The following is a 23072-nucleotide window of genomic DNA, read 5'->3' as shown; positions in this document are numbered from 1 at the left end:
GCTTTATTTTAAGATTGATCATCAGGGGCATAAGTGGTCTTTGTTTATAAGCCTGATTCCTTAGACATGAAAGTCTGCCTGAATCCCACCTCTGGACCACTGGCATGGTTTCAGTTCTAATGATGGGCTACTTGTTGATGTCGCTCAGGGCCCTCTCAAGATGTGAGATCTTCAGCCCCAGTATAATGGCGCTTACTCCTGAAACAGCTATGATGTGAAATATATTTGTTGATGGACATCTGTGTTCTAATGCCATCAATCCCTGAAATAGTCCCCATGAAATCTTAAATTGATCACTTATGTGTTCCTATTATGGGGGAAACATTCCCACGCCCACCGCGAGATATAACTCCTCTTCCCTGTCCCCCGTGTTCATGAAACATATGAAAACTTTAACCAGTTTGTATGACTATGACAGTTCCTGGATGCATTTGTAAGGAAGTGGGTGAGTGGGAAGGATTTCTATGTTGTTGTTTTTTTAAAAAAAATCAGAGTAACATCACTATGATTTTATTGTTTTGTGGAACACTGCCTTTGGGACAGGACAGTGCTTCAATACCTTTCCAAGTATACTGAAAAGATTACGACAAATGATCTGGAGAACATGCCAAAAGGGAAATGAAAATCCCTAGAAACACGAGCCCCAAACCAACTGGCAGTTGATAAGATCACAATATAAGCCAAGATAGAAAAAAAAAGGAGGGAGGGAAGGAAGGAGGGAGGAATATCAAAAGTAGAACAAAGAAAGTAATGGAGGGGGAGGTGGGTTAAACCAGAAAAGGCTGGCTAATAGCAGCATCTAAGAGAAGCTCCTCTGTCCTCGGAGGCAACATATCGTTTACTGTAGCAAGGACCAAGATGCTTAAAGAAAGGCATTCATTTATCATAAAAACGATATGGGGTATCATGCAGACCAGCTGTGAGCCTCACCACGGGTAAAATAGACAGTATAAATTGTGTCCAAGTGTCAAGGGAGAGAGGGTCATGACTCCTCCGTACAGCGAAACAGCCCAAGAAGCACGAGGCGACGTGGGGGTGGGTGGGAGACGGGGAGCAGAGTGTTGTATAATCCAAGCCAATTCATGTGAATAGGATCCGGCTACCCACTCTGAAGGGTGTCTGTATCCAGAAACAGTGCTGACCAGGAACTGTGAGTTGGAGGCAGGCAACCAGGAAATCAAATTCGAAAGGGCTCAGACAAGGCTGGGGAGAAGGCTGAGGTAAACTGCAGATATGTGCCGATTGTATTTCCAAAGAACACATTTTGCTTGGGAGTTTATGCTCTTTGCTGGCAGAATCAGGGCTTGGAAGTAGCTGGTTACAAATCACTAATTGCTTATAATTAGCTCCTCTTTTAAAAATTACAAAGTGGACAGGAAGCATGTGGTACTTCCTACTTTGGACACTAACAAAGCGGACAGAGAGCACGCACAGTTTGCACCCCAGACCAGCAGGTTGTAGGATTTTGAATGAAAAACAAACTTAAAAGCACCTGCGTTCATAACTTTTGAGAAACAGGAACAGTAGGTCTGCTTTTAACAAAGTACTACTTGATCAGTCAAATTACTTTGGGGGGGAGGCTGAAAAGTAAAGTGGCAAATAATTACTTTATACAAAAGCCAGTTTCCACAGTTTGGCAGTATCTGATTTGCACACACCAGTGATTTCTCACCGTCAGAAACAGCACTGATAAAAAATGGCAGGCCAAAGCCAAATGAGCAAATCAGATTCAGAAGTATCCAAATAAGGATGTGCTGAATGTTTTTAAAGACTGTTCCAACAGGGTTTACATCCTCTGCAGGCCCAATACAATCACTTGGTGCCTACTTTTAAAAAAAAATTCTACTTGCAGTATTGCTCATATTTCAGCCCATGATTCCCAAGTCCTATGTATGTTGTTTTCAGCAAAGGCTTTGAAATCTGCAGAAGTTGTTTTCCCTCCATCAGACAAGCACTTAGATAGACATGGAACAACTGGATTACTCATGAGAACTAGGCTTCAGGCACTGTTCTTAAAAGCACATACAAAATGTTATAAAGCCAAATGTGTGTGTCTTGAGTGCCAGTTTATAGAGCTTGGTTGTAAGTTTATCGAAGTCTTGACCTTTATGTTTCTCCTCTTGGTTAATTCTGATCTAGGATGTAATCCTACACACACTTACGATGGAATAAAGTCAGCAGAACTTTCATCGGAGCAAAAAATGTGGAAGGTTCTGCTGTTAGGTTGAATTAAATTCAGGCCAAAAGAATAATAGCAACTGGAGAACCCTAAATGAATTTGCAGTGTACACAAGCCTTAGCTTTGATATTTAGATCCAAATTAAACCATCATGATTTCCCTTTTGTAATTACAAATCCGTCTTCACTGCAAACCCACAGAGTAAAACAGTAAAGAACCAAGACTGAAAAACTGACCTGGTCGCCTGATCAGTATTGATAAAGCTTTGTGCCATAAATATATATGGTAGCTGTTCATAGTTAGAACCCATCAAGTGCATTGGACCTTATACCAATGGTCAGTATAATCCAGTATTTTGTGTCCTGGGTACTTTCTCCTGCCATTCAGTTAACAAAATTTTGACACTAGGGCAGAACTATACATCACATCAGATGGACGCAGCCCATGTGGTGTGGTAGATAGAGCATCACAAGGAAACTTGCAAAATTTAAGTTCAAGTCACTACTGAGCTATGGAACTCACTAGGTTAGCACTTCCCAACCTTGGGCCCCCCAATGCTCTTGGACTGCAACTCCCAGAAATCCTAGCCAGCACAACTAGTGGTGAAGGCTTCTGGGAGTTTTTATCCATGGATATCTGGGGACCCAAGGTTGGGAAGAACTGCTCTAGGTGATATTAAGCCGAGTCATTTTCTCTCAGCTGGACTGACCTCACAAGTTGATTGTGAAGAAAAAGTGGGGAGGAGAAAAACAACGGACACCATCTTGAGCTTGGGGCAGGACAAAAGCAATATAAATGTTACAAAGAAATAAATATGCTGTTAACTAGTGTCAGTTACTCTTTTCAATACTCCCACTTTTCATTCCCATTTATTTTTGGAGAGCAGTCTTAACAACATCACAATCCCTGCTGCAGAACACGGTCCGGGGCTCACATGCTGCAACAATTTCCTATTTCAGTTTATTTATTGGACTTATATACCACCCCATAGCGCTACAAGCACTCTCCGGGCGGTTTACAATTTTAATTATACAGGCTACACATTTCAGTTGTGGTCAGTTAGATGCCAGAACAACACTCCTTCCATGGTTTTTCCACAAAATCTAGTTGTAGCATTTTACTAACTATCTACATACTTACCGCTATGTACTTCAGGGTATTCAAGCCACTTCTGACTTGCAGCAATCCCAATTGAGTTTTTGAGGTATTCACGAACTATGGAGCATAAACAAACTTTCCAATAGAACAAACCATGTTGTGGGTTGTGTTATTCTTGACTTCTGGGAGCAGTAGAACAGCCTCTGCACAAATTGGAGATGCCAAACTCAGAGCAAGTCTTCAGCAGGCTCTCTTCTACATCCCCTCCGCATTTGGCAAACATTGGATTTGGGACATCTTAGTTATAGACTCCCAAGGCAGATTTACCACCACCACCACCAACAGGAGAGTGCTCTTTAGCCAGTTGCAGATAATAGTTCAATGTTTTGTTTCATTCTGGGCAGGTATGTTTCCCCAAAGCACCCCAAAACAAACCACATAATTGCCTGATTCATGGGAAGGGAGTTGCTTTGTGGTTCGTTTCATGTTCATCTCTAGTCTACACATGGAGCAGAAGACAAATTATGTAAGTGCCTCCCCCCCACCCAAAGCAGGCTCTCTTTTTCATTACCAGTTGCATGACTGATTTTGCAACCAGTGCAAGAAGGGGCACATATGAATTTTGTTTCTGCTCCATGTTTAGGCAAAAGGATATCAGCCATTAGTTCTATGAGTATATAAAAATACACACACATACACATCTTCACAATTGTTGTTGTTTAGTCATTAAGTCATTTCCGACTCTCCGTGACCCCATGGACCAGAGCACGCCAGGCCGTCGTGTCTTCCACTGCCTCCCGAAGTTTGGTCAAATTCATGTTGGCAGCTTCAATGAAACTGCCCAGCCATCTCGTCCTCTGTTGTCCCCTTCTCCTCTTGCCTTCACACTTTCCCAATATCAGGATCTTTTCCAGGGATTCTTCTCTTCTCATGAGAATTCCAAAGTATTGGAGTCTCAGCTTCAGGATCTGTCCTTCCAGTGTGCACTAAGGATTGATTTTCTTCAGAATGGATAGGTTTGTTCTCCTTATAGTCCAGGGGACTCTCAAGAGTCTCCTCCAGCACCACAATTCAAAAGCATCAATTCTTCAGTGGTCAGCCTTCTTTATGGTCCAGCTCTCATTTCCATACATCACTACAGGAAAAACCATAGCTTTGACTCTGCGGCCTTTTGTTGGCAAGGTGATGTCTCTGCTTTTTAAGATGCTGACTAGGTTTGTCATCGCTTTCCTCCCAAGAAGCAGGTGTCTTTTAATTTTGTGGCTGCTGTCACCATCTGCAGTGATCATGGAGCCCAAGAAAGTAAAATCTGTCACTGCCTCCATATCTTCCCCTTCTATGTGCCAGGAGGTGATGGAACCAGTGGCCATGAGCTTAGTTTTTTTAATGTTGAGCTTCAGACCATTTTTGGCGTTCTCCTCTTTCACCCTTATTAAGAGATTCTTTAATTCCTCCTCACTTTCTGCCATCAGAGTGGTATCATCTGCATATCAGAGGTTGTTGATATTTCTTCTGGCAATCTTAATTCCGGTTTGGGATTCCTCCAGTCCAGCCTTTCGCATGATGTATTCTGCATATAAGTTAAATCAGCAGGGAGACAATATACAGCCTTGTCATACTCCTTTCCCAATTTTGAACCAATCAATTGTTCCATATCCAGTTCTAACTGTTACTTCCTGTCCCACCTATAGATTTCTCAGGAGGTAGATAAGGTGGTCAGGCACTCCCATTTCTTTAAGGACTTGCCATAGTTTTCTGTGGTCCACACAGTCAAAGGTGTCGTCAATGAAGCAGAAGTAGATGTTTTTTCTGGAACTTTCTGGCTTTCTCCATAATTCATCTTCACAATGGACACACCCAAAGGCAGTGAGCTTGCTGATTTCTGAAAAGGTTTGTGTACATTATTTGTCCATATGCACAGTATGGGAGGGAGCAGGGTCTCCTTGTTGGATAAACTAGTAAAATGCCAGCACTAAATCGGCTGTCTGTGTCTTTGTGACCAATCAGCCTGTCCTTTTATATTTCTGTGTGCACATGTTTAGAGTCGCAAGGAAAAGGACATTGCTTTGCATAGCAACAGAAGTTTTACACAAAGTATATTTAGTGCAAATTTCAAAAACTGCATCAACAGGCTCTAATTCTTTGGTAGCCAAGTGTGCTGTCAAAACCAAAGCCTTCCAATGGGGTCGACGGATGTTCTTAGTGCAGTCATATTGTGCCATGTCAAACAGAGCCACCTAAAATGTCAAGAGTAATTAGATCTTTTCATGTGACACATCGCAGATTCAATCCCTGCCATCTCCAGGAGAGGCTGACAAAGATCCCTGCCTACAAACCCTGGAGAACTGTCCCTAGTCAGCATAATCCAGAGGGAGGAACTGTTAGTCGTCCAGACATCTGGGACTTCAACTCCCAGAAGCTCCAACCAGCATGGCCATTGAGTTCTGTGGTCTGAAAGAGCCAGAGAGACAAACTTGTGGAATAGACAATGCTGAGCTTGATGATCCAGTGGTCTGAGCTTGGTGGTCTTTGTTTTCTGTGTTCTTAAGAAGTGAGATTCTTATTCCCCTGAGCTGCTATACATACTACACCCAATATCACCAGCCTTCTCCCATCTCCTACTTGGAGATTACTAGTCCAATTTTATGCATGGTAATTCAGAAGTCGGTCCCACTGAATTCAGTAGGATTGTCCCTACAGAATTGCAGCTTCCGGACTAAACAAAAAGTTTCAAATGGCCACTCTGGCAACCAGCAGAGTTTTCCGAGTTGTTATAAAGATAACACAATTCTTTGGAGATGAAAAGTATTGTGGAACAGTTGCTCTAATGCTTGTTCAATTTAAGGCATCATTTACACTCCCCGCCCCCCATAGGCTACTTGGCAGTATTTGACTACCTTGTTATTGTTATTATTAATGAAATCTGAGTCAGGGTACTTCGGCAGTGAACGGCTCCTTGTTTTGTGAACATTTTGTGAACATTTGCACTTAACAAAGCTCCAAGTGGCATGCAGTGCACCACTTTCATTCCACAGCTGACCCAAGTTTGCAGTTTGATTGTTTCTTCACACTGTACAATAGATTTTAGTATTTACTCTCTTGAGCTGTCCCAACAAACTGGACCATGCTTAGCTTAAACAAGTTTTAAACACTGGCTGACAGCAAGTCGTGCTAACTATAGTTTTTAGATATTCCACTCCACTGGTATTTTTTTTCTTTCTCTCTAATTCTGGCTTGTGCATCACATCACCTATCTGGAGTTCAGGCCAGAACCATCGTAATGTTGTTGTGCTTTGCAACAATGACACTGGATTATCCTCTTGTAAGAGTTAAGAAAGTTTGGAAGGTTTGGAAGAAGCTCTTATTTAATGATATTTCTTGTGGTGTTTTTATTTTCTACCATGGCATAGCAGCATCGCCCTCAGATAAGTAAATAAGCCTCCTTTTTTTAAATAAACAAGGGTCAGAATTGCATGAAACCCCTTTTAAGGCTACCTGGTTAAACGTTAAATGGATTCAAGACGAAAAATTGGTGCTTTGTTTTGCTTTTTAAAGCACATTTTAAAAGTGTGGGGGGCTACATAAAAAGAAAGGGCATAGAGCAATATTGGGATCCCGAAGGTCCTCTCATTAATGGCGACTCCTTTGCTTTCCATAAAATTTCAAAGGAAATAGCAGGTAAGTAGGTGTATTAATGCAGTTGACCTTCCTGAACTGTACCTCCCACAAGTCCTTCACAGCCATCAAGCTTGCTAAGAGCTTCAAGCTGTTGTCTCATGCCTTTGCAGAGCTTTGTACATAGCTGCATCAAACCCTGTGTACAATAAGGTGGCCATTTATTCCAGCAGTCTTTCGAATCAAAGCAAATCTTCCTGAATGTAATCCCACCCAAACAGTGGCAGTCAGTGTGCTGAAAAGTGGTTAGAGAGTCCGATTCAGGAGATCCAGGTTCAAATACCCCCAAACTTTGACCCACCCACCAAGTCTCACCGTAACCTAGTTAATACGGTTGTTCTGGGGCTAGTGCAGAAAGGAGCAGGTATGCTGATTTGAACTCCGAGATGCAGTTGAAAGAAAGAAAGAAAGAAAGAAAGCAAGAAAGAAAGCAAGCAAGAAAGAAAGAAAGAAAGAAAGAAAGAAAGAAAGAAAGAAAGAAAGAAAGAAAGAAAGAAAGAAAGAAAGAAAGAAAGAAGTCAGCAGCCCAATAGAATAATTGTACGCCCACCTATACTTTGGGGGTTCTTACATTCAGTAAAAGGGGCTCCATAAGTCTAATGCTTTCTTTCCTCTGAAACTTACTAAACAATGGATGGATATAAACACCTCAGTGAAATACAGACACCTCTCTGCTTTGCACTGCATCCTTCTTAGCTATACCAAGCAAAATATTTGTTTGTTTGTTTTCTAATATATGTATTCTATACCCCACCTCCAGCAGGTGCTTCTGTGATTAAATAAAATTTAGAATTTTTAAAAAAACTCAATTATCACTAAAGTGGTGTAGTGGCTATCAACGCTTGGAGAAATTACCCTTTTAGACTACAGTTCTCAGAATCTTCCAGTCTGCATGACCAGAGAGCTTAGAAAAGTTACTTTTTAGACTACAGATTCAAGAATGCACAAGTTAGCATGGGTGGAGACTGTGTCCTGGTTTCCAGATGGTGCAGGATATAAATCCAATCAATCAATCAATCAATCAATCAATCAATCAATCAATCAATCAATCAATCAATCAGTCAATCAAGTAGGGAGTCTGGGAGTTGTAATTCAAGAAAATAACCTTTCAAACCTTAGCAGTGAGAGTGTTGGACCAGTATGGGCCTGGCCTGGGTTAAAATATCTATGCAGCCATGAAGCTCATGAGATGACATTGGTTAAGTAATCGTCTCTTGGCCTAACGTATCTCACAGAGTACTTGTGAGGAAAAGAAATGAGGAGGATCATGAACTCTGTGAAGTGAGAGGCAGGAAATAAAAATAACAAACAAATAAACAATGGTATTCCCTACTGCACCTCACTATCTTATTTATGGTTTAACTCAGGCTCCTTTCCTTAATTGCTTTTCCTAAAAGGAAATCAGACTCCGCCCTCTTGCTACATTACATAATTAGTCATGCAGCTACATTCTACATTGGGCTCAAAACTATATAGATGGGGTTCAGTGTCTCATATTCCCAATTATGATAGGTGGCAGCAAAGCATGAGAGCCTGTTTTGACCCAATATGTTGTAATTTCTTTACCACGCCTGCCTGTAAGTGTCTGCCTTTCTGGGTACTGACCAGTTTTAGAATTCCCTGGTCCAGAAGAGCAATTATTGTCTTGCATCCTTTTTCCTGATAGCATGTCTTACAATTGTCAGTGAATTTACAGTGACAAAATAATGCGTGTTTTGTTAGCTGAAATCCAAGTTCCAAGCATAGATTTGAGCCTTTTTATGCAGACATACATCTAAATGAAAATTATTCAAGGCCAAGACAGGTTTATGAAGACATGAGAGCAGCCTCTGAATTAGGCCCTCTTAAGTCTTTATCTCTGATGACATGCCTTCCCCGTTAGCACCTGATGGAATGAAGATTCAGAGTGTTAATATGCAATAACTGTATCTCAACATGTTGCAGGTAGTTCAAGGCCATTGTGCATAAATGCAATACATTGCCTCTTGTCTCAATCTTTAAAATTTCCAAATATCTTTGCACGTCAGCACAGGTTAAGGTTTAATGCATCCTCTTGCTATGAATGTATCATTCAAGATGAAGAAACAAACAAGTATTTATTTAAACCATTTGTGAACATCGCACAAGCTTTCAAACCACTAATCATATGTTTATCGACTAATTTGAATCTTTCCTTAGGTTTTCTGCTCTAAATCATTAGCATATAATATTCATTATTTCACAGTGTTAAGTCACTCAATTTTATTCTCTCTTTCTTTTCCCCCTCCAATATGCCCCTGCTCCTTGCAGTACCAACTTGAGGAAACATCACCTTGGAGAAATCTGGTCTTGCGATGGGACAAATGGGCCATCTTCTGCACAGTTGCAGCGCTCATGATCAGCATTCCGTTTCTGGTCTATCAACTCCTAATCGCTTTTAAGGATCCTCCTCCTGCTCTTGTTTTCCACATTGCAGCCATTACCTTTGGAGTGCTCACAGAAATACTCCTGACCAAGTGAGTGAAAGCAGTCTCTGAATTTCCTTGTGCCACTTCCTTCAAGGTTGAAACGATGTGCCTTACAGTTAATCTCTCATTAGGAGAGGGAACTACTCAAGTACCGAGAGTGTGTGACTGTCACAGCAGGAGCTTTTTACCCCTCATAATTTTTTTTATTAGTTGGCCTTGTTTTTTTCTCTGGTCTTCTAGCTATGGCTACCTGCTTCCATTGCAAACTCTGATTTCTCGGACAGGAAAACGTTCCTCTCAGTTCTAATTGTGAGTTATCAGTAACAGACAGTTTGGCCCTCATGCAAACAAGGCTTGCTCCAAGCAAGTGTCAGTGAGTAAACCTTCTCCCTGTTCTCTTCCACCTCACTCTCAGTTTCTCAAAGATGGGACTTAACCACTAGCAGGGGTTGTAGCACGCCTTTATACTTTTGTCAGAATTGTCAGTATGGGAAGTTTTTTAATCTCACCTTTTGTTAATGGCAACGTGTGCCTCCAGAATCTGACAAGTTGTAGTTGATTTTGAAAATGGTTTGTCTGAATCTTCAAACAACGGTTTATGAAACTGACTTGTTTCAGCAAACTATAGATAAAATGAACCAGATTTGTTCAGATAACAAGCAACAACGTTTTTAATCAGGACAGAAGCAAAATCTCCCAGTCTTTTTCTCATGGCCACACTATAGAATGTGAGGTGGGGAGGAACATGCGCACAGGTGGAGGATAGGCTTGTTTCTGTCACAATGAACCATGGTTCACCATTATGAATACATTCATTATTTTTCTCTGTGGTATAAACATAGCTAACTTCTTCCTTTCCTGGTTTACTTCATCCTAATATATGCATAATAAGTAGTCCACTCTCTTGTTTGGAACGTACTGTAAAATATCACTACATATTTTTCACTTTTTTTCCACAACTTGTTGTTCTGTCGCATCCTCGGTTTAAAACTAAACCTTAGGGCTGAAGTTCATCCATAATGAAATGCCATCTTAGTTTCACTTTATCTCAAATCAACAGGCCCCACACCGACATGATTATCTTGAAGCTGTGATGGTCACCATTAAAATGTTGACATTTACTGTTTGAAACTAATTTGCGTTACTGCGAAATTGCAGGTATGCCCTGTAAATAAGTGTCGCTAACATGAATTATCTTCAGACACTTAATGTCAGCATTTTAATGATGGCCACTCTCTGTTGTAGGTGCCTGTAATTTGGAGGCGCAGGAGCAGGGTCAGGCTTTAATGAAGTGTCGGAACAACTGAAGAAGGGTGGGAAAATGGAGCGCAAAATGAGAAGGCAGAAAGAATAAGAAATGAAATCCCAGTGACCTAGTCTTCAGACACAAATCTGAATCTAAACATGTACAGTATTTGAAATATTATGTATTCATTCTGGGAGGCACAAAAGCAAGAAAATGCTAATAGTATTTAATTCCCCTTGACTTCTAACCTTTTTAATCTGTTCTGTTGCTTGTTCAATACTATAAATTGAGGCTGTTTTATACCAAAGGGCGAACATACGCACTGAGTCATTTTGGATTGCCTGACATTTCTTTTTAAAAAGGGAATAAATATTGGAGTTGATCTTTTCTCCCTCCCCAGTTTTTAAGCAACTGGCTTGCATCTGCATTGGCTAAGGAAAAACAGGAACAAAGAGGAAAGGATCATTAAAGGGAGCAGAAAATCACTGTAGAAACCATAGCAAAGCACTTAGCCAAAAGTATCACCGGCGTATTTCCCCTCCCCCCCATGCCCGCCCGCCCTTATTTGTGTAGTTTTTATTTTGTTTTGTTCTTTAATTTCCTCTTCTCAATAAAATACCAGTTGGAAAATTGCCCAGGGACTCCTAAATCATTAGTAAACTAAGAATCTGCTTTTAATAACATTGAACTTGTAAATAATGCATTAATTGACTAGCTTGAAAGTTAGCTTGAATGCTAGAAATTCTGGCTACAAATGCATAGTGAAGGAAGGATGCAGTGCGAGGAGGCTGCACAATGAACGGAACAAATTAAATATGACAGTTGATATTTGCGAAAATGGTGAGATAATTGGAGGACACCTGCAGCTGTTTTCCAACCAAAACAACACAAGCGGAATCTGTATCCTATCGGAGTGTGTCACATTTTTATTTGGGCACAATTCTTTCTTGTCCTCCTTGGGGTTTTTGTACTGCGAGTTTGTGTTTGTTCATTGCTTACCTTTTGTCAGGTCATACGTCTAAACAGGCAACAAGTGCCTCTTTGTCTGATTCTACAGTTTATTGTTTCTGTCAGTGTTACATCTTGCAGTGTAAAGAGTAAGAACATGAATCTTATTTACTAAGAGCTGGGAGTTCCTACAGAATATGACTCATGCTCAAACATATTTATACACTGGAGGAGGCTTGAGTATTTCAACATGTTTATCTCTGAGCCCCTTGCCTGCATTGCTGGTTTCTTGATCTCTCCATGAGAGGTCTTTTCAATTAATAATCTGACTCTTAGCTCGACCCTAAGAAACAATGGTGGGTACGTCGTTCTGGAAATGGATGTGCTATTCTGAAAGTGTACCTCAGCGAGCACCGTGCCATGTTTGGAGCTGGGGCTGACACACAAGAAGAAAACACTGAACAAGTTACTCAAGAATCATCACAGCTCAGTGGCAAAGGGATTCCAATTTCATTTCCCAGCATCTTTAGGTAGACATAGGATAGACCCCCTCCTGAACACTTCAAGAACTTCTGCCAGTCCATGAAGGTGGGGTGGACCATACAGCATCCATGGTTCCTCACCCCCATTTAACCATTTTTGCAGCTTCCCGAACATCTCCTTTCCTTGCACTGCTGCATCTGGTGCAGTGGTGATGGGGGAAAAAATCATGACTATGGGTGTTTCTCTGGGCATTGATTTTACTGATGCATCATTTTCAATATTTGGCAGTTTTGGTTGCATAGCCCAAGGCAGTTTGGTAGCAAAATTAGCCCCTGGAACCATAAATCTGACCCATTCTTAGTATACACAATTGTGATCTAAACCAATGTACAAGCAGAACAACCGTCATCTAATTGCAGTGTGTCACTTGTAGCTGGATGTTTCCTCCATCTCATATTTTAACCTCTTGTCCAATGAAAAGTACCCAAAGTTGCTGTAACTCAAAGAGTGTTGTTAATTTGCCTTAGTCTGGTGTTCATGATATACTAGCCACACCCACTGGTACTCTCAAGGGAAAGTTTTTGCAAGGCAACAAGGCTCTTTTAGTTGATGTGGAGAGAAAAATAATACTTCTATGAACCCGTCTGTCTGAGATTTTCTCTGCAAAATACAGGAGATCAGCATTTCTGGCTATGTTCACATACAGCACAGAAATAAAACAACTGACCAAGGGGTGTTTGGATATACTTTCACCGTAAATGTCTAGTTCCCATCGGGCTTCCATTACTTAAGGTAGATGTCTTTTCCCCATCAGAGCTGGAGTATATGAAAAACAGATTTATGTAGCAATTCCCATACTGCTGAGTGTATATGCTATGAATCCTATAAGTATTCAGTATGTCCTTACTAGTCACAAAAAAAAAAGAAAAAGAAAAAAAGAGATCAGAAGCAAAAGGAGGAGCAGACAGATCTGATGTTGAATGTAAAATAAAGGTAATTGGCATTGGCTTAGAATGTGTTAACAGGACACTTGAGACACTGAAAATAAAATTTATTTTGGAGCTATTTTAATTCCAATTACTGGATGACGTATTTGTCTGGATTAGACCAACATCAACTGACTGTGGTGACACTGCTTTACTGTATCTGTATGATTTCACCAAGACAGATGGCATGCATTGTCTAGTACCTAGGAACATTACAGTTCTTTTTATGTGCTATTAAGTCATCTTCAATTTAATAGCAACCCTATGAATAAGTGACCTTCTGGTCACTTTCAAGCGCAAGTGCCTGTGGTTTCCTTTTTTTGAGCCAATCCATCTCATATTTTGTATTCCTCTTTCCTGCTGTCTTCAACTTTTCCCATCATCATTATCTATTCCAGCAAGTCTTGTCTTCTCATGATGTGCACAAAGTGTGGCAGCTTCAATTTCATCATTTTGTGCTTCTAGAGAGATTACAGACTTGATTTGATTTAGGATTCACTTATCTGACTTTCTGGCAGTCCGTTATATCCTTAAAGCTTTGCTCCAACACCATATTTTAAATGACTCTTTTCTTCTTGTGATCTTTCAACACTGTACAGTTTTCGTATGCCTACTCAGTAACTGGGAATATGAGAGTATGGATGAGTTTGGCCTTAGCCTGCAGCAACACATACTTACATTTGAGGATCTTTTCTAGTTTCCTTCATATGTCCCCTTGCAAACATCTGTCATCTTTGGACTTCTCAGTTGCAACTTCTATTTGAATAGATGATTGAGCCAAGATTGACAAAATTTTCATATTCTTTGTTGTCAACATGAAAGTTGTGTAGTTCTTACATAGTCATGATCTTTCTCTTCTTCGTATTAACTCCTGCTTTTGCACTTTCTCCTTTTTTTCATCAGGAGTCATGTTGAGTCCTTGCTGCTTTCTGACAAGTAATAAGGTGTCATCTGCATGTCTTAAATTACTAATATTTCTTACACCAATTTTCACTCCTCTTTCACCTGAATCTAAGTCAGCTTTCCATATGATATGCTCTGCCTACAATACAGACTGAACAGATAAGGAGATAAAATACAACTTGGCTGACACCTACATTACTACAACTTGGTGTTTTGTTTTGTTTTTGCTAGAATATTAATTTCATCCTCTGAAATATAAGTGCAGAATTGCACAATTGTTAAAATTGTTTAATTTCATTGTGGAAAGATCTTAGTGCTGTTATGGTCAGAAGAAACCACACTCTTTCAACGTACATTACAAGGGTCATTGTGAGGGTAAAATGATGAAACAAAGAGCCATGTATGCCTGCATTGATGTCCCCACAGGAAAAGTAAGATATAAACATAACGAACAACCAAATACAATAAATAATAAATTGTTGGTTTATTTCTGGTTACTTACTAATTGTCGTCAGTAATCACATCAAAACAGGAAGTGCTATCTCAGAATATTTTGAATTACTAAAAATAGTTCATACATATTCTGGACCAGTTTCATACCATGCAGGTTCACTGAGCACATAGCAAATATGCAGCAATAATTTGGCCACCTACTTGATGTGTTACTGGTTGCCCACATACATCTACTGCTCAGTGACCATCTTACTTAACTGTTAGGATTAATTCCTGTGTGGAATTGGTGCCAATTCATTCCTTTGTGGAACTAGTTGAACAATGGTTGCTTTCCAGCACTGACAAGGTGTAACATCAGCTTAATGTTTGTGGCATTCACATTTTGTTTTGGAAATAAAATTAGTTTGTCTATAAAATCCATGCAACTGTACAGTAGAAGTCACTCTGCAAACCACCAGGCCTGGCTTTAACTTTTCCAAGTACAATGTGTCTGCAGCTGTGCCATTTGATAGTCAAAAAATGAGGAGCCAGATCCTCCTGGAATCAATAATGCAATATTTGCACTCAATATTTTTCCCTTACTCCCTTAAGTCAACAGTAGTGTTTGCCCATTTCTTGTTCCACTGGACTTTAAAATCTCTTGCTTGTTTCTTTAGCCAGTGCTCCAGGGGACCGTGGTTTTAAAGCAAAAAATAGGATGTGGCCTAGTAACCCAAACAAATCACTCAGTCCTCTGGGATCACTGAGAAGTTATCTTTGTTGTCGTCAATGTTATGCTAACCCTCATTCTCCTCCATTTTAAACAGTAACCTTACAGCTGTGCAGAGTATGTAACTATAACCATATCTTCTTATAGATGGATGCGGTGACGGATTGTTAGATAGATATAGCTATCTCTTCTAATTATTACTTGTCAACTTGTTTTGGTTTACATGGTGCTTTTATTTCTATTTTCCTTTCCATATCAATGGATATGGTTATATGATTGGTACAATAGTCATGAAAATATACTATAATAATATATTTTTCATAAATGTTTTGATGTGAATGAGATTTTAAAGAGTTTACTTGGCATATGCCAACTGGAAATGGAAAGGCCTTTGCACAAGATTGTGACATTCACTACCCTAAGATTTATAAGAAAAATCCTTCTCTAGGCTCCACTTACCTTTGATGAAGGGAAGCTATTGTTGTAAAATGCGATATTTGGTTGGTTCTCTCATCTGACATATATTGTTCTCTCAAAGCCCGCAAAAGCTTGACCCATATTCCTTTCAAACACACACAATTTTCCTTGTTCACTTGCTTTATAAAGCCAGGCCTGGTGGTCTGCAGAGTCACTTGTACTGTACAGTTGCATGGGTTTTATAGACTAACTAATTTTATTTCCAAAAAAGATATACATACTCACAGTCTTCATTTTATGACTGTGGCTGAAATCCAGTAGTAAGTCACCTAACTAGAGTAGGCCTTTTGAATTAACGTAAGTTACAGAGGAGATGACTCATCAAATCCCCACTATTTCAGTGGGCCTAATCTAGTTGTAACTTACTACTAGATTTCAGCCATTACTCATGATTCTTTAAAATGTTTGATGCTTTATGCTCCTGATTAATTTATGGATACACTGTACATTATTGATATTTCCCTTTTTAGGGGATAGCAAAAGGCATTTTTATAAATAAAATAGAATTATGCCCTTCTCAAATCCTTCATTAGTAGAGGAACTGGGTCTCCCCATCTTCCCTCTACAACTGAGGGAGGCAGTGATTCAAAAATGGTGGATCAAGTCTGTCTCCGGTGGATCAATAGAGTCTTACAGATGATCTATAGTGTGTGCTGAAAACAGTACCACACAAGGAACTAAAGGCAGTTTAAAATACAAGTAGTGAATTACAGGTGAATTCCACATTGAACAACATCCCATTTGTTGACGGTTTGAACAAAAATTTTAAGCTGATACATTCAGGCTTTAGTTCTTTGTGCCTCTATTTAGAAGAAAGGTATGAAGCCTACTCTGAGTAATATCATATAGAAGAGAGCACCCTAAGATACTTATTTAGATCTTTTAAAAATGTGGCTGGTGTCCAGTCATAAGAAAATTGTGTTGATTTAAAGTGGTGTGGCCGCCAGGGAACATATCAAGCCGATTCTGTATAAGTTACATTGGCTACCAGTTGCTGCCCGGGCCCAATTCAAAGTGCTTGTTTTGACATATAAAGCCCTAAACGGCTTGGGCCCTGGATACCTGAAGGACCGCCTCCTTCCATATGAACCTACCCGGCAGTTAAGATCTAGCCAGGGGGCCCTTTTGAAAGAGCCGTCCCTTAAGGAGGTAAGAGGGACGGTTTGTAGACAAAGGGCCTTTTCGGCAGCTGCCCCCAAACTATGGAATGCCCTCCCGACTGAGATTCGTCTGGCGCCGACGCTGATGACATTTCGGCGCCAGGTCAAAACCTTCCTGTTCCAGAAGGCTTTTAATTGAAATAATATTAGCTGTGGGTCTGATGGCTATTTTAATTGTATTTTAATTGTATTTTAATTATTTTATCTTTTACTGTGTTGAATTTTAATTATTGTAAGCCACCCAGAGACCTCTGGGTAGTGTGGGCGGAATATAAATTGAATAAATAATAATTAAAAAAAATTATTGAAATTATGGAGAGTTCCACCCAGTTTCAAGTTAGAATGTTTGCCTCTCAGTTGAGGGTGACTCAGTATAACATAGCAGGACATTGTATGGACATATTTGTGCTTTATTCGAGTAACACATACAGGGTAAAATGTTGTCCAAAACACCCTTTTCTGAATCAATTACTGTGTTTCCCTGAAAATAAAACAGGGTCTTATATGAATTTTTGCTCCAAAAATGCATTAGGGCTTATTTTTAGGGGATGTTTTATTTTTTCATATACAACAATCTACATTGATTCCAATACAGTCATGTCATCTTCTTCTGGTTGCTGCACAATGGTGGAGGGCGGGGTTTCACTTAAATAGGGCTTATTTTTAGGGTAGGGCTTATATTACAGGCATCCTGAAAAAATCATACTAAGGCTTATTTTCAGGTTAGGTCTTATTTTCGGGAAAACAGGGAAAAATGAACTAGAACTAGGCCTTAGGGAGATTGCTTAGCTTTTGCCAAAAGCAGCAGCCCAACCTTTCCCTTATAAGCCAAGCAAGTCCAGTCTTTAGGCGGAATGACACCATAATCTCCATTTATCTTCTCCTCTAGAAAAGGGGACAGTGATGGAGAGAAACTCTTGATTGTCTGTTGGCCAGAATTGGTGGCAATTTGGGTCTGCGATTTTTGCTGCTGCACTTATGCTGAACTAACTAACCAGTTGGATTTGGGCTTTTGTTACAGCTATCTGAATCTCTACAGTTTCTGGAGTATGAGCACCTTAGGGCGGCATTTTGTTTTATTTTTGCTGGCTCTTCTTTTTCTGCTCTTCTGAGCATGGGGGAATCAAATGAAAGGCTTTTTTTTCTTTTTGGTCAGTGTACCCTAGTACAAAGAGGTAAATAAAACCATACATGCTGTAATTTTTCATTCAGCTATCCATGCCCAGAAAGCTATTGCCAGTTTACACTTGTGTAAGGGAAATCCTTATGTTATTAACTGCCCAGAGTGGCCTTCAACCAAATGGTTAATGTAAACAAACGCACGCACGCACGCACGCACGCACGCACACATACATACATACATACATACATACATACATACATACATACATACATACATACATACATACATACATACATACATACATACATACATACATACATACATACATACATACATACATACATACATACATACAAGGTGATGGTTACATTCCTGGGCCCATGCACAAACTCCACCAGGACTTCATTAATTATCAGCAAATTGTGTAAATCTTGGCAGCAGTATCTTTTTTATGCAGACACAAACTGCAATAGGATTCTGATCATAGGTACATAGCTCAGTTTGTTAAGCACATATTTTCCATGCAGAGGATGATGAAATTCATTCCCTAGCATTTCTAGTTCAAAAGGAACGGTGTAGGTGGTGATGTGAAAGACCATTTCCTGATATATTGGGGAGCTACTGATAACCAGTGTAGACTGGGGTGGACAACAGGCGTCACTCTTAAGTTGGTGGACAACATACCTCACCATTGATTGTGCTGCATGGGGCTGATAAGGGCTAGCATCCAGTAACATCTAGACAATCCATTCCAGATGTTCACATTATTCCCATCCCTCTGAATCAGTGGTACCCAGCCTTAGGTAACCCAGGTGTTCTTGGGTTATACTTCCCAGAAACCTTGGGCAGCACAGCTGGTGGTGAAGGCTTCTGGTAACTGAAGTCCAAGAACATCTGGGTTGCCCAAGGTTGAGAACCACCGCCCTGAAGCAGTTCCCCAGGATTTTAGGCAAAGTAGTTTTTCTCCAATCTTACTTGGAGATGCTGAAGATTCAAGATACATCCCTCTGCAGACAGAGCAACTGCTTTGCCATGAAGTACAGCCCTCATGATTACCTGCCTTGTATACTTTTCTCCTGTCCCTCTTCATTACTGGACAAGGGGGCAGGCCCACCAAAGACTTCGAGGTCTAGATGAAGATTGAGAAGACATTCATCCAGCAATCTTTGGAGAAAAGAATCTTGCCACAACATTGTACCTGTTTTCACACCTTTCCAGTCATACACATGGTTTTATAGTCTTTCTCCTCAAACATACCACATGGGATCGAGTTTCCTTTCCAGCTGAACTCCAGGATCTGAAGCAGGCTAAATAGAGCTCTTGATGCGTATGTAAACCATATGTACTTGTTCTGCAAACGAAAGGCACGGCAAATTGAGTTAAAGACAGAGAGACAGCATGAACTCTGGAAATTTCATTGCTTTGGGATTTTTAAATTAGACCCTTGCAATGTTATTGTAGGAATCTTTTTGAAGCCAGGGTATTTTGGTTTGTTGTGTTTTGTTGCTTTTGCTTCTGAAATATTCATGGAGCTCTGCATTATTCGGGAAGCTAGGTACAATTTCCCCCCACAATAGACCGTGATCTGCCAGCCTCCTGCTGTCCATTGTCATTGTGTCTTGCAGTCACGCAGTGGCCTGAGGTGCAGCTGGCACTCAAGGACCCCCCTCCAATGCCCATAACTCTAAAGCTACATGACATCTTAACCTTTATAAAAATTTCCTCACGACAGCATTTAAAAACACCCAAATCTTTCCTGACCTTTACATCTTAGTGGAAGGGGATTTTTTTTATTATTATTTTTAAATTGATGTTACACTATTTCCCCCCTTCAGCTGTGGCATTTTTAAGCTACTTCCAGAGGAACTTTGCTTTACTTTTCTCATCCTGCTTCACACCAATCATTAATCATGAAGCAAAAAACACTCCAGACTTACACTTGACTTTATAATGTTTTTTTATGTTTCTGACATTTTATATCTTTCAGCTGAAGGGAAGTTCTCATCCCTTTTCATTTAGAATATGCTGGGGTATTGTTGGGTTTTAGGCCTAGCTCTCTCTTTAGCTTTCTACAAGATTTGCTCTGCTGTTCTTTCACAACAGAGTAGTTTGTAAATACCAAGACAGAGTTAAATGAATTGTTTATGAATATATTACTGGCCATTCTCTAACTGCCTCAAATTCCATAGATGGAAAGCAACCAACTAGCCTGGCCGTGTGTCCTCTTTTATGCAGCACAGTCATCCATTTGAAAAGCAGCTCTCCTTTTGAAAATGTCCTCCATTTGAAGGACTGCTTAGTCAAGTCCGATTTAAAGATTTAAAAACCACAAGAAGGCAGAGCAGGGATACTGATGTTGCCCACCCAGTGAGCATCTGGAAAGCAGATTGAGAAGGCTGTGGCACAAAGTTTACCTAGTCACAACTTTATCTGCTTGGGTGAAATGCATTGTAATTCTGCTTAAATTTTAGAAGTGATTTCTAATTTTGGCATCTGTGCATATAAAGTAATATTTTAATCAGTTATTTATGGATGGACAGATGGATTAAACTTTAACATTGAGAATCGGGAAATTGAAACAGTGAAAGATTTTGTATACCTTGGTTCTATCAACAGTCCAAAAAGAGACTGCAGCCAAGAAATCAGAAGAAAACTGAGACTGGGAAGGGCATCAATGAAGGAATTAGAAATCAATCATCAAGTGTAAAAATGTATCTTTGGGGACCAAGACCCAGATCATCCACAAGCTTGTATTTTAAATCACTATGTGTGGATGTGGAAACTGGCCCTTTTTTTTTTTAATATGATGCTGAATGAGAGCTTTTCAGATACCCTGGGCTGCGAGGAAGATTAACAAGTGGGTCCTAGATCAACTCAAGCCGGAACTATCTCTACTTTGGGCACATCATGCTTTTTAAAGTTTCCTTACAATACTTTAAAAAGTGAAATCATTCAAAACAAGAGCTAGCAAAGGTCTGAAGTGGAAACTCCTGATACTGCAAGTTACTGTGGGACTTAAATGTAAGCACTTTAAAACTGAATGAGTTAAAATACAATACAGTATAAAACAATATAATAACGACTGTTTTAAGTCGTTCCATTTTCCTTTCTGGCCATGCAAAAATGAGCATGATTCTGGATGAATACAGTTTATATGTTTATGCAGAATAAGCTTAAGACATATACGATAACTGTCTGAGATGACGAAACAAAATTATGCCTACCACTACTGAATCTGCCTATATATTACTCAAGTCCAGTCAACATATTGTAGCACCTGAGATAGAAAATCTCATATATCTCCTCCCTGAGAATGACAAAATGCAATAGCAATTAATGAAATAGCCAACACATTTCTCCCTTTTCAGAACTACTAAAGCAACTGCCTGAGGTGGCATCTGACTGATAGGGATGGACTTTCAAAAAGGTCCTAGTTATGCAACCTGCCATTCAGCAGTTAAGTGCCTCAGTACCTTTCTGTTGTACAGATTCCATGAATCATCAGAAAGATGACTAAGTGGGTGCTAGATCAAATGAAGCCAGAATGCTTTTTAGAAGCTGAAATAATCTAGGTCAGGCTATCATACTTTGGGCCCATCATGAGAATACAAGACTCGCTAGAAAAGGCTGTAATGCTGGGAAAAATGAAAGACAGCAGAAAAAGAGGACCAAATAAGAAATGGATTGATTCCATCAAGGAAACCACGGCCTTCAGTTCGCAAGATATGAACAGGGCTGTTAATGCTAGGACCCTTTGGAGGTCACTAATTCAAAGGGTTACCATAAATCCAGAATGACCTGACCTCATATAACAAGAACAACACTTTTCTGTCAGGCCTTGCAACCAAACCTTATCCGTGGCAACTGAACATGTATTATTTTGTAGCACTTATAAAACTGCAGAAACAGAACAATGTATTTCAACATGTGTTCACCCTTAAGTTAAGGTTAAAGCAAAATTTATTTTATGAAAGGACAGACTCCAGCAGAATCACACCTATTAGTCATTACTTTCAAACTAGATTATAGTCACGAAGCTGAACTTCTGTAGGGAAAAACAAATGCTGCATTTATTACTGTAATTCTACATTCATAAAATATATTTCATGGCAGGGAGGAATTTACACAGGGGGTAATGTGATTTTTTCCATTTATCCATTATTTATAACTGCTTAATCCAGGTGCTGTTAGGTTATTTTTATTATTATTATTCCTCCATTTCATAGCGACAAAACACTTCAGTATTTCTAATTTATTTCTGCTTACAATACAGATGTTCTCAATTGTGTTCCTAACTACATTTCAGCTATTATGGTCGTTTTTATTTGTTTGTGTCAGCATGTGTGCAGAAGTCAAATGTACAATACACAATTGTTAGATTTTGAGGAGCCTGTAAAAAGCCTCTGCTTATTTAGTTATCAATAAATTAAAGTATAATATCTGGGTTATTAGCGGATTTAGCCTTCAAATGATTTCCCTGCAGCTTATACAGCTCCCTGTGTAGGAATTTCATATTGTCACATAAAAGTTTCATCTTGTATTTATTCAAGGGGGCTACTTAGAAACAACATTTGGGTTGCATCCTGTAACTAAATGTCTGAATTGTTGATAGAAGAGTTAAGATGTTTCACTTTGGGCACCAACCAGACTTTTACTGAGTAAAGTACAAAGCAGAAGTAATATAATCAAGTCCACTTGCCTTGTGTTATAGATCACAGATTGTTGTTCATTGGGCAGATCTAAGCATCTGAAACTATGAAAAATAACCACAATAAAAGTTCATAATTTACATAGATATAAATATAAATTTGCAGCTGCGAAATCCTATGACCTCTGTACATCTTTGGCTCTGGAAGGACCTCCCAGAATAACCTCTCTCTGTGAGGCAGTAGAAAAAAGCTACAGCTCTGGAGAAATTGACATGATCTTGGATCTACACAGAGAGAGAGAGAGAGTGAGCCCTACAGAACATTCTGCATCAATTTACCTGAGTGACATCAGAACGTTGACTTCAGAAAAGGGAGAGGACCCTACTGTGGTGTTGAATTGTCAGAGGTCTTCAATCTCCAGGATCTCTGCTTTCTGAATGTGCAATCAAACAACCCCAGGTATCAGCGTCAGAGTGGCATAGAGGATCTCCCTCTCCTGACAAACAGTGGGAGGCAGATAGTGGTGATGGGGCCCT

General features: G+C 39.8%; 1 protein-coding gene across 3 annotated transcripts in view; it reads left to right on the top strand.

Moving 5' to 3' along the window:
• The window catches only part of LOC144588798 (uncharacterized), a 349859-nt gene that overhangs the window by 298256 nt on the left and 28531 nt on the right, over positions 1-23072 (top strand). For 2 of the 3 annotated variants that reach the window (XM_078392205.1, XM_078392206.1), the window contains exon 4: positions 9242-9447. The exons of the other annotated variant lie outside the window; for it this stretch is intronic. In XM_078392205.1, coding sequence (XP_078248331.1) covers positions 9242-9447 — 206 coding nt within the window. The remainder of the gene's footprint in view (positions 1-9241; positions 9448-23072) is intronic. 3 annotated transcript variants of the gene reach the window in all.

Source organism: Pogona vitticeps, chromosome 4, assembly GCF_051106095.1.
Source record: "Pogona vitticeps strain Pit_001003342236 chromosome 4, PviZW2.1, whole genome shotgun sequence".
Classification (NCBI taxonomy): Eukaryota; Metazoa; Chordata; class Lepidosauria; order Squamata; family Agamidae; genus Pogona; species Pogona vitticeps.
Note: the sequence above shows the minus strand (reverse complement) of the source record. Positions and strands in the feature narration are given on the sequence as shown.